Source organism: Fukomys damarensis, unplaced genomic scaffold (assembly GCF_012274545.1).
Source record: "Fukomys damarensis isolate Sample0158 unplaced genomic scaffold, DMR_v1.0_HiC HiC_scaffold_13, whole genome shotgun sequence".
NCBI classification, from domain to species: Eukaryota; Metazoa; Chordata; class Mammalia; order Rodentia; family Bathyergidae; genus Fukomys; species Fukomys damarensis.
The window spans coordinates 1,834,710-1,846,998 of record NW_022900925.1 but is presented as its reverse complement, the minus strand read 5'-3'; the positions used below and the strand labels follow the sequence as shown (position 1 = coordinate 1,846,998).

The 12,289-nt window shown below is 38.6% G+C and overlaps 1 protein-coding gene across 2 annotated transcripts in view; it reads right to left on the bottom strand.

Annotated features, from left to right (window-relative positions):
- Nucleotides 1–12,289, bottom strand: part of Specc1 (sperm antigen with calponin homology and coiled-coil domains 1) — a 130,716-nt gene that overhangs the window by 60,117 nt on the left and 58,310 nt on the right. Inside the window, exons 8-10 of one of the 2 annotated variants that reach the window (XM_033762755.1) lie at nucleotides 12,140–12,221; nucleotides 8,282–8,459; nucleotides 3,115–3,217 (exon numbers count right to left, since the gene is read on the bottom strand). In XM_033762755.1, the coding sequence (XP_033618646.1) occupies nucleotides 3,115–3,217; nucleotides 8,282–8,459; nucleotides 12,140–12,221 (363 nt within the window). The remainder of the gene's footprint in view (nucleotides 1–3,114; nucleotides 3,218–8,281; nucleotides 8,460–12,139; nucleotides 12,222–12,289) is intronic. The other variant, XM_033762756.1, reaches the window with a different exon arrangement.

Here is a 12,289-nt window from a genome sequence, read left to right as displayed (position 1 = left end):
TACAAGGTACAAGGCAGGTGGCAGCACCACTGAGCTAAATTCCCAGCCCATGACTAGGTTTTTTTTTTTTTCTCTCTCTTTTTGGTATGGTACTATGGATCGAAGCCCCAGGCACTCCCCAACCCCTTTTGATTTTTTAATTTTGGTGGGGGGTTGAGACAGGGTCTCTCTTATGTAGCTCAGGCTGGCCTTGAACTCACCATGTAGCCCAGACTGTCCTTGAACATGCAGCAATCCTCCTGCCTCAGCCTCCTGAGTGCTGGGATTACAGGTGTGTGTCACTACCCCTGGCTTGATTTTTAAATTTCAAGACATGTTCTCACTAAGTTGCCCAGGTGATGTTTGAACTTGAGAGCCTCCCTCCTCAAGCTTCCCAGAGTCCTGGGATTACAGGAGTGTCCCACCATGCCTGGCTTTTTTCTTTTTTGATGCCAGATATTTATATCCCTGAGTAGATTCTGAAGTTAAAGACACTGAATGATGACTGTGGCTTGTATCAAGATGTTCCCCCAAAAACCTCATGTGGTCATAGGTGGGGAGTTTCGAAGGTGGCTGGATTAGGGTATATGAATGTGGATCAAGGGTTTGGGTAATGGAAGCCCCATCCTAGATACAGGTGACACCAGTAATAGGTGTGTGACCTGAACAGAATATAAAGGGACAGAAAGAAGGCAAGATTGTTGCTGCTGCTCTGCTATCTCCTTGCCTGCTTACCATGGACAACTTCTCCTCTCTGATGCCACCTTGCCTTGGAACCAGCTGACTATGAATGGAAACCTGTACAGACTGAGCTGAAATAAACCTTTCCTCCATTAACTTGTAAGTGTTGGGTATTTCGTCTCAGTAATAAAAGTAACTAAGACAATGGCCAACAATACAAGGAGAATCTCACCTCTATTTCTCAGCTATCTGTGCTGGCAGAGGCCCTCATTACTATCTAGTTTCTTTTCTTCTCTGTTCCTGCCATGCTCAAAGTGTGAGGTTGGGAAGGGGATGTTGTGGTAGCATCTTCAGAAATTTTAGCAAAATGAGATAAAGGTAAGTGATGGCGGAGATTCAGTAAAAGAACACAGGAGCCAGCAGTTTTAAACAGGCATCTGTCTAATGTGAAAAGTAGAATAGTAAAACTTCTAGAAGAAAACATAGGACAATATATTTCTCATTCTGGATTCTTACAAAAGCACTAGCCAATAGAGAAAATATTTGATCAATTACACTTAATTAAAATTTAAAATGTTCAGTAAAAGAGTGAAAATTCAAACCACCCCGGGGTGAAGATATTTGCTATACATCTGTCTGACAAAGATGTACAGCACATATAAAGAACTCCTAAAAGGAATAAGGAAGAAAAAGACAAGGCAATTTTTAAATGGGCAAGGGTTAGGTGTGTAGCTCAGGTGCAGTGTGTACTTAGTATGCATGAGGTCCTGGGTTAAATCCCCAGAAGAACCTTAAATATATGATATCATAACAAAAAAAATGACCTGAGCAGTTCCACCTCTACAGAGACAATCCAAATGGACAGTTAGTGTACATTTACATTCATTAGCCAACAGGAAAATGCAAATCAAAACCACAATAACAGCCAGGTATGGTGGTGCATGCCTGTACGTCCAGTACTTGGGAGGCTGAGGCACCAAGATCACTACAAGTTTGAGGCCAGCCTGGGCTACATAATAAGTTCAAGGCCAGCGTGAACTACACATAGTGAGATTTTTGTCTCAAAAACAAAAATACAATAATATACCACCACACATTTACCCAAATGAGTGAGTGAAGAAAACCAACAATACCAAGTGTCGGTGAGAATGTAGAGAAACAGATCTCTCACAAACTGCCAGTGGGACATTTATTATACAACTACTTCAGAAATCTGGTACTGTCTGCTATACCAACCATATGGCTGAGTATTCCATTCCTAAGTATATATCAAATAAGAACAAGAATGTATGAATTCTAGCACACCAGAACTATTTAAAATAGTCGTGAACTAGAAATGACTCAACTATGCATCAATAATATAGTAGATAAATAATAGTATGATTATACAACAGGTTACTAAATGGTAAAGAAAATAAATTATAGCTAGATGTAACAAAATGTATAAATCTTACTAATAATACTATGTGAAAAAGACCCAAATATTATATAGATTTTTTGTTCTGTTTATATAAAATACAAGTGCAGACAAAATTAACATCATATATTTAGGGACACATCCTTTCATAAAGAACTGAAATAAAAAGCACTGAGGTCAATGGACATTTCTTGCAGTAGTGAAGGGTTATGGTTGGAAAGTAATATAAAAGTTTTGTGAGGACTGGCAAAGCTCTGTTTTTAGATGAGATTTCACCTCATAATAATTCATGAATTTCTAATTTATATTTCATGCACTTTTATCTTTGTGTATGGTGCTTTATAATAAAAAGGCTTAAACCTACATCAGGTATTGCTCCTTTGTCTAATCTTTTTTTTTTTTTTTTTTTGGTTTTTTGAGACAGGGTCTCACTATATAGTTGAGACTGACCTGGAACTCACTATGTAGCCCAGGCTGGTCTCAAACTCACAGTGATCCTCCTGCCTCAGCCTCCTGTGTGCTGGGTTTACAGGCGTGTGCCACCATGCCCAGCCAAATATTAAATATTAAACCAAAACTCTTAAGTACAAACAACTCTCAAAGCCACTGAAGGAAAATTTCTGTAAAAATTTTGGAAGGCAGCCTCTTGGGGCCTTTGTGTAATTAGGAAAAGGTATGCTTTTTGAGAGAATGACTTAGCAAAAGCTGTTTCCAGGTTGAAGCAGCCTACTGGGGGCACTGCTTGGACAGTTTATGCCTCCTACGAGCAAAGAAAAGGGGTCCCTTTCCTATAGGAGACATAGCTCTGCATTTTGGGATATGGCTTGTGGGCTGTATGTAGACTGCCTTTTAGTCCCATTTGCCTCCTCATCTGGGGGACTTTGCACAGCACACATGTACAAAATCCTCCCTGGCAGCCCTTCCAGGGGAATAGAAAGATAACAATTACATGTAAATTGGACCACCAAGCAGGTGCACACCTGGAACATATCTTGACGCAGGACCACTACCATCCCACTGGCTATGCCCTCCCTTACCGCATAACCTTCTGTCTTCTTCTGGCACCATTTCAATAGTGCATTGCGTTTGGAGCCACCATATTCCCGGGCTAAGGCTGCCAGAGGGTCTCTTCTTTCCACACTGGTTAGAAAGAAGAATATATAGTAAGAAGAAGATACTGGAACCCTCAAATATATAAAAAATAAATATCTAGCTTAGCAAAAGCAAAAGCCTAGCAAAAGCAAAAGCCTAGCTTTATTCAGAGAGACTAATGAGACAATCAAGTCAGTAACATTAATAATAATTATATTATCTGATGTGGTAAAAGAAAACCTAAACTGCTCTGGACACAGTTAAGGGAATTTTGTTTTGTTTTAAAATCTAGCCAGCCAGGCTTTTATTTGTTTAGTGAAGCACAGTATCATTTGAATTACAAACAACTACATCAAAACCACTCTACATGTCTCAAGGCTACACCTATTTCTAGGCAACATGAAAAGTTAGATGGGAAGGTCATATTAAAAATACCAGATTGGCTGGTTATGAGAAGTGATGGGGGTGAAGAGAAGGGGAAATCAGCAAAATAAATCAAATGGTTCAAAAAGAGGGTCTTTCCATACACCAAGAGATATTTGTTTTCCTTAATTTGTGGAACATCAACTTAGCTCTGAGCACCTGATTTAGCCAAAGTTGAGGTGACTTTGCTAAACAACAGCATCTCGAGAACAAGAGTGCAGGTGCCCCATGCACTATTTTCTATGAATATTGGCATTAAATTTTTAGCTAGTCAAAATATTCAAATGTTAAAAGAGATTTAAGATCACCAGTTCTGTCATGAAAATCATTAAATCAGAACTATATTCCTGTAGGATTCTTATATAGTACCTTATTTTCCCAATCCCATGGGATTTTTGTACAATACTCTATTTCCCAAATATCATGTACCACAGTACTAGAAAAGAAAGTGGTTGAGAGATTACAAAGGAGGTGCCTTTCTGGAGCATGCACTGTAGCAGGAAATTGTGTCAGAGTAATTAGGTTTACTCCTAGGATAGACATCATCAGGATACAGATACAAGAATCTTCATGGAAAAACTCTATATTTGGAATAGTAAAAAACAAAAACAAAAACAAAAACAAAAACCACCTCAATGTACAACAATAGGCAAATGTCTACATAAGGTGTGATACAATCATACTCTACAGCAATAAAAATCAAAGAACTGCAGATGTATGCAGGAACAATTCTGAATGAAAAAAATACAATGTTTTCAAGTATATAAAATTTTAAATATGCAATAATTTTTATATTGTTTTGGGATGCAAATGTGTGGTAATGTACAAAAAAAAGCAAGGAAAGATAAACATTAAACATACAATAGTGGTTACCTTGAAGGGAATGAGGTAATACAATTAAGAAAGGGTCTGGGTTGGGGATTTAGCTCAGTGGTTCTGTCGCAGGCTTTGCAAGTGTAAGGTTTCAAGTTTAATCCCTGGTACCAAAAACAAAACAAAAAGAAAGGTCCAAGAAGAAATTTCAAAAGCATTTTCTTTTTTGGGGGGTTTTTTTGGTACCAGGAATCAAACTCTGGACCTTTCGCTTGTGAGGCAGGCAGTGGCACAACTGAGCTAAATCCCCAGCCCAAGCATTAGTTTTCTTTTTCTTAAATCAGGAGGTAGGCACTGAGGCAGATCTCACTGTCTCACTGTTATTCTTTATGTCTTTCAAATATTAATTTTTTTGGTATCACTGGGGCTCAGAAAGAGATCCCACAGGCTGGTGCTTTGATATAATGAGAGGCCTTAGAAGTTGTTTTAGATTTAGGGTCTGCTAGAGTTTGGATCAGGAATGTACCCCAAAGGCCCACATATTAAAGGCTCAATCTTGAGAATGGTACCACTGGGAGGAAGTGGAACCTTTAAGAGGTGCAGTCTACACTTGATCTTAGCCAAAAGGCTGAGAAGCGATAAGGGGTGCAGTCTAATGGTAGGACTTTAGGTCACTGGGGTCAAGCCCTTAAAGGGAACTGTGGACCACCATTTGCTCTCTTTTTTGCTTCTCGGCCTGGAGCTAAGCAGTTCTGGCCCTAATGTGCTGCCTCACCATAAGCCCAAAGCTACAGGGTTAACTGATCATGAACTAGAACCTCAAAAACTAAAGCCAAATAAAACCTCTCTTTGTAAGTTGAACATCTCATGTATTTGTTATAGTGACCAAAAGCTGATGAACATAAGGTCCCTCTGACTATTCCTTGTTTCTCCCTCTCTCAGCACAGGAACAGGTTTTTTGTAAAATACTCTTTTCTATCTGACCAGATCCACCAAGAAAGGGACACAGCAGCTTTCATTCTTCTGACTCTAATTGTGTTAGAAAATTTTCTAATTTTGCTAGAAAAGACTGGGTCAAACATCATGTCTAGACTCAAGAAGATCTCTGTCCCAAACCACTGTCAGTTCTTCTGGGCCCATTTATCTGCCTGAAAAACAATATACTATTCCTCTAAAACTGCTTACATCTTCACTGCCCTACCTGCTATGAAAAGAATATTTAATATTCAGATAGGCGGTCTTCTCTTTGAGTTGCGTATATTTTAACTGGCTTTCATATTTCTGCATTAATAGATATTATATACTTTTCTTGTTAATTTACTGCCAATTTTTCATACACTAAGATTAACAAACTTCATAGGAAAAGTTTAAACTTCCCTAATGTATCCATCCAATATTTAATAAAAATATTTTAAATGATTTTAGAAAGAAGGATAATTCTAGATCAGCAATATGAACTCAGGTAGGAGGATTTTTTAAGAAAAACAGTTCAAACATGAATTTAAGTTTGCCTTGTACAATTTGATGACTGGTTTACCACACAGTGGAAAGATATGTAAAGTCACCTGCATGAGTTTCTTTGGTCAGAGTAGCTGTTAACTACAAACACCTGGTGACCACGCCTGGCCTTATGTCATCCCTTGGAATCCAGGTACTACACCTGACAAATTAGACTGAATTGAAATGAAGGATTTTTTGCATGAATAAAAGAGGCATACACCAAATATTTTTTTCTTGAAAGTATGACTTCCTCCCCTTCCATATTTAATAATTCAGGCCAGAACTTCTTTTTGTGTATGTGTGTGTGGCTTTTTTTGAGACAAGGTCTTGCTAGAACTCACTACGTAGCACAGACCTGGCCTCCTACCTTGGTCTCCCAAGTTCTGGGATTACAGGTGTGCACCACCATGTGCACATTAGGAACTTCTAAGTAAGTCATCTTTATCCTGCCATGGGTTAATCTCAATAACATGCTAAATTGAAATAAATTAATTTTATTCACTTTTCATGATGAAAGGTATATTATATTATATTATATCATAGCATATTAATATATATAGTCTTTTGTAGGCATTTCTGGTACCAATCTGAGAATAGTACTAACTCTGGTCCTTAAAAGCTGTTTTGATTATGGAAATCTCCTGCAAATAAACAAGATGATATACAATAGGAGGGGCTTTATACTCAACCCTTGAAACACATGACTTCATCTATTTGGGTCCAAATGTAGGTTACACCCAAAAATACAAGATCTGAACTTACTCAGACTTTCATACATTGTTTATAATACTCATGTTGATAATTATAGCATTTATTATGAAGTTCGTACTTGTAATATAGTCAGTTTTGTATATTTACCTACCCATTCATAAGTAGTGAATAAAATGCTATGTGTGTAGCACAGACAAGGGTGGATGAAAGATAACAAAATGTAAGACAAAATATTTATTATCCACCAAATTATAGCCTTTCTCAGGACAAGGGCATGTACTGCACAGCAGCATAGAAATTAAAGACTCAAATGGAGCATAAGACACCAAAGTCAGAGAAGAGTAATGTTGGTACTATCATGGTGGTTAGTACAAACTTCATGGCAGGTTTGCTCTTGAAGGAGAAGCAGCATTTACAAGTGTGAGAGGACAAAAAGGAAGGCAATTCAAGCTGGAACTTTATAAACAAATATTTGCAATCAGAAATGCTCACATTATATTACAAAGTCAGAGAGTAAGATAGTAGTGGATAGAGTGAAGGGCTGGGTGATTCTGGCAGATGAGTGTGGGTGATGCCAAGTTGTGGCACAGCTAGAAGACTAGGATGAAGAGTGTGGATGACAGTCATGAAAGGTTTGTAAGTAGGATGCATATAGTGGCCTAAAAGACCATTAAACCTAGAGAAGCAGGGAGGACACAGAGGAGAAAGGAAACAGCTGAAAGAAGTTTGCTGGGCCTGGGTGAACCAGTATACTGAAAAGGAGGAGGTGGCAAAGATATGGGAACAAAGGCAGATTTGTACCTGCCTCTCTATTCTCTCCCTCTCCTACTGCATCCTTCACAACCTTGCTAACGTCCCCTTAAACACTTATCTCAAAACTTCTGCTCTAATCCTCTTCATATGCCACTGTGTTCTGATTAATCTTTTTAAAAGAGTAGGCCTGATATTAACTACTACTCAAAAACAAAAACAAAATCCCACAGACTTAGCGGTTTCCCACCGCTTCACCAAATTAAGTATGAACCTCATCACTGGCAATGAAAACTATTTGCAACAGAGCCCCAGGATGCCTTTTCAGCTCTAACAGCCCAGTCACTCACCTATCTACCTAGTCAGTACTGACTGAGAGCCTACTGTATGCTTTAGCAGGGTCCTAGCCCTCTGAAAGCCTAGGGTCTAGTTCCATAGCTTGCTCATGAGGGCACCTGTACAACCCTAGCCAACTAACAACCTGCCAAGTACTTTGCATGCATATAAAGCAGTCTTTCATTTCACTTTGCACAATACTATGAAAACAAGTATTGTATCCTTTTCTTTTGTTTAGTACTGAGGATCAAACCTAGGCACACAACCACTAAGCTATATCCCCAGCTATAGAAGTATTGTTTTGTGACTATTTGTGAGCTATAGCTATATTATTTTCTGAGACAAGGCCTTGCTAAATTGACCAGGCTGGCCTTGAAGTGGCAATCTTCCTGCCTCTGCTTTTTGAGTAGATGGGATTTGAGTAGATGTGTGCCACTGTACCTGGCTAGTACTATATTATAATCATTTTCATTCAGGAAATATTTGCAGAAATAAACTGACCTGGGAGACAAAACAGAAGTAAAAGCAAAAGGTTACCAACCCAGTATTTTTGATTTCTCACTGTTTAAAACATAGTACCTGAGTTTGCTCGGTGGTTTCAACCCCCCAGTGGAGGCACTCAGTAGTCTGGTGCTCCCAAAGCCCAGGGAGGGGGGTCTGCTTAGTGACTCCAGTGAAGGACTCTTTCGGAGGTAAGGGTCTGGCTTCAGGTCCTCAGTCCTCCCCTTCAGAAGATCTGTAGCAAAGACATAGTCACCTATTTCCGAAGAGGAGAAATTTGAGACTGGTCATAATACTTGATTTTTAAGTATAATTCTCATTTTATTTCCAAGTACAAATTGTGTGTGTGTGTGTGTGTGTGTGTGTGTGTGTGTGTGTGTGTGTGCGCATGTGCTTGTATATGTATTTTCCTGGAATTGGTAATAAAAATAGGGACATGGTATTTTCTAAAGATTCCTCAGGCAGGACCAATTACTGTATATAATTTACTAGATGTAATGCCAAGTCAATACCTTGTTCAAAATTATGAACTTCAAGGTGGCTTTACTGGAGCATTAAGCCAAGTATGGGCCCTTCTAAAAGGTTTGTGCAACTATCCAGTTCAAATGCCCATGAACACAGCAATCTTTGAAATTTTGTTTTAATCACTGGACAGCAGAAAGAACAAAGAGCAGGCAGGAAAATAACACAGGATTATCAGGTCACAGGCAGCAGCATACACAAAGCTGAGAAAAAGAATGCAAACTATTTTACTAGAGAAAAAGCCTTACAATAACAGGGATTGGCTCAGTAAAAACATATGCAAAATAACTTAAAGACTTTTTATTATTGTTGTTGTTAGAGTCCTGAGTCAGATAATGAAATGGGCTGCATCCTCCAGCTATTTCTTTCTCTCTCTTTTTTTAATTTTTGGTACTGGGGATTAAACCCACGGCCTTTACAATGGACTACATCCCAGGCCTTTTTAAATTTTTTATTTTGAGGTAAGGTTTTGCTAAGTCACTAAGTTGTCCAGCCTGGGCTCACACTTGGCAGCACTCTTCCCTCAGCCTCCCAGAGTACTGGGATTACAGGCATATGCTAGGATGCCTGACTTCCAGTTTTGTTTTGTTTTGGTTTTTTTGGTACCAGGGATCAAACTCTGGAGCTGTGCTTGCGAGGCAGGTGGCACCACTGAGCTAAATCCTGGCCCTTCCAGTTATTTTTTAAAGAACATAAAAGTAGAGAACAGGAGAAAATTTTCAAGACTGTCTGATTTAGACTGCTAAAAGACACTGTAACTAAGATAATTAAATAACTACTTCAAAGATATATGACAGTCAGGCAACATGAGGGCCTGCTGTGGACTCACAAATAATCACAAAAGAAAACAATACTTCTATAGCACGCAGTCACCAATTATGGGTAGTGAAGTTGGGAGTGAGGCCAATTAGCTCTAAATAGCAGAGAAAAACAGTGTTTACATCACTAAAGAGAACAACAAAAACAGCACATTAATTCTTGTTCCTGCAGCTTCTGATGACCTCAATGTTGACAAGCAATTGCTGGAAATGGTTAGAAGCAAACAATTTTCACTGTGTAATCCTTTCTTTATTACAGTAAATAGAGTCATCCAGACAGGTGCCTGGTAGGGGAAGGAAAAGGAAGGATATCAATGAGCCACTTATTCCACAGTAAGTTGCGGTCGGTCTCAACTGTAGTATTTATCTTGTCAATCAAAATAATGGTTTCTTCAGAACTTTGAAGCTAATGGAACAGAAAGAAGAGGTCACAAATTCTATGATCCAAAGCTTACCTACTGAGTACACTTGGAAAAGGTTAAGAGGATAAATTCTGCTATGTAGCTTTCACCACAAGTGAAAAAAAAAAAAAGCTCACATAGTTCTATGCTCATTTACCATCCTGACATCCCAAGGTCCTTAAGAATGACAGTAAGTTTACTCTGTTTGTGCTCTATAAATGGAAAGGCAAAGCCTGGATGACACTCATGGTTTTACTCAATATTTTAAACCCAATGTTGAGACCTACTACTTGCAAAAAAAGGGGGGGGTTCTTTCAAAAGGTTACACTGACAATGCACCTGGTCTCCCAAGAGCTCTGATGGAGAGGTACAGTGAGATAAGTGTTTCTTTTCAGGCCTGCCAACAACATCTATTTTGCAGCCCATGGATGAAGGAGTAATTCTGACTTTCAAGTCTCATTATTTATAAAATAAATTTTGTATGATTACTGCTATCACAGGTCGTGATTCCTCTGATAGATGTAAGCATAGTAAACTGAAACTTTCTGAGAGAGATTCACCATTCTTGAAGATATTAAGAACATTCAAGGGCCAGGGATTTAGCTCAGCGGTTCGGTGGCCTGCCTTGCAAGTGCAAGGACCTGAGTTCAATCCCCGGTACCAAAAAAAAAAAAAGAACATTCAAGATTCACACAAAGAGGTGAAAATATCAATATTAACAGGAGTTTGGAAGAAGCTGACTCCAACCCTCATAGAAGACTTTGAGAGGTTCAATACTTCAGCAGTGGAAGTTAACTGCAGATGTGATAGAAATAGCAAGAGAATCACAGGTGGGGCCAAAAGATGTGACTCAACTGCTGCCATCTCATTATGAAACTTTAATAGATGAGGATTATTTCCTATGGATGAGGAAAATGATTTCTGGAGATGGAATTCACTCCTGGTGAAAACGCTGTGAACAATGTTGAAATTTTGAAAAGGATTTAGAATATTACATAAGCTTAAATTGACAAAGCAGCTTTTAGAAGACTGACTCCAATTATACTCAAACTTTAATATGGGCAAAATGCTGTCAAATAGCATCACATGTTACAGAGAAATTTTTCATGTAAGAGTTAATCAATATGGCAAATTCCACCCTCCCACCCCCACACCCCGTACCAGGGATCAAACTCAGGACTTTGTGCCACTGAGCTAAATCCCCAGCCCCAACATTCCACTGTTTTAAGAAACTGCCAGAGCCATGCCAAACTTCAACAACTACCACTTCATCAGTTGGCAACCATCAACATGGAGGAGACCCTCCACCAACAAAAAGATTATAACTTTGCTAAAGGTTGAGATGAATGTTAGCATTTTTAAGCAATGAAGTATTTTAATTAGGCTATGTATACAAATTTTTGAGACAATGCTACTATTGCACATGTAACCAACTACAGGATAGTATAACTTTTATATGCACTGGAAAATAAAAAAGTCCATAACTCACTTCATTGAGAGTATCATTATTCTTTTTATTCTGGGACTGTGAACTGGCAAACACTGCTAAAAAATGCCCACATTCACCAGGTTGGGTCTTAAGTGTTTTAAATATGTTATCTTAGTCAAGGTAGCTATTTCTATTTTGGAGATTAGGAAACCAGAGCACAACAAAGTCAAAGTAGACCGTCAGTAGCAGTGCCAAGAGTCAAACCCAAGCGACTCTACCTTTTTGACCCTCTTTTAAAAAAGCTACATCCATCAGCCATCAGCACAGGAGGTGCAGCATGAATAAAAATGGGTTCTATGAACTTTTTAAAATAGAGTATAACAGAAAGAAAATTACACCCAAAGACAGTGCTCTCTTAAAAGAGGTATACTGTAGCAACTGTAGAAGCAATAGATAAATTCAAAATCATATGTTTTTCTTAAAAGTTTTTTTTTTAAAGATTTGACATTCTCTCGAGATTTGGTTTATTTTAAAAAAGTGGCATTTCTCTCTCATCTGTGCACATCAAGAATTGCAACTAACAAGAGATACTTTTTCCTGTGGTGGCTGCACAGGTAGATCTAAAGTCCACAGTGTATACATTTAAGGGCTGAAATCAGTTGGAATAAACACTACCAATTATTTTTCTAAGTTCAGTTTCATGAAAAGTCACCTCACAAAAAATAAGTCAAAAATAATTCATGTTTACATGTTTAAAGTAACTCACCTGAGAGAGGAAGGTCTGGGATATCCAAGCGTTGAGTCATGCCTTTGCTGGCTGGCCGAAGGCTGCTATAAGTTGAATGCCTCTATCAAGACAAAGGGCACAGCAGTAGGGGTGAGTTCACAACATCAAAAACACCATAACATGAGTGTG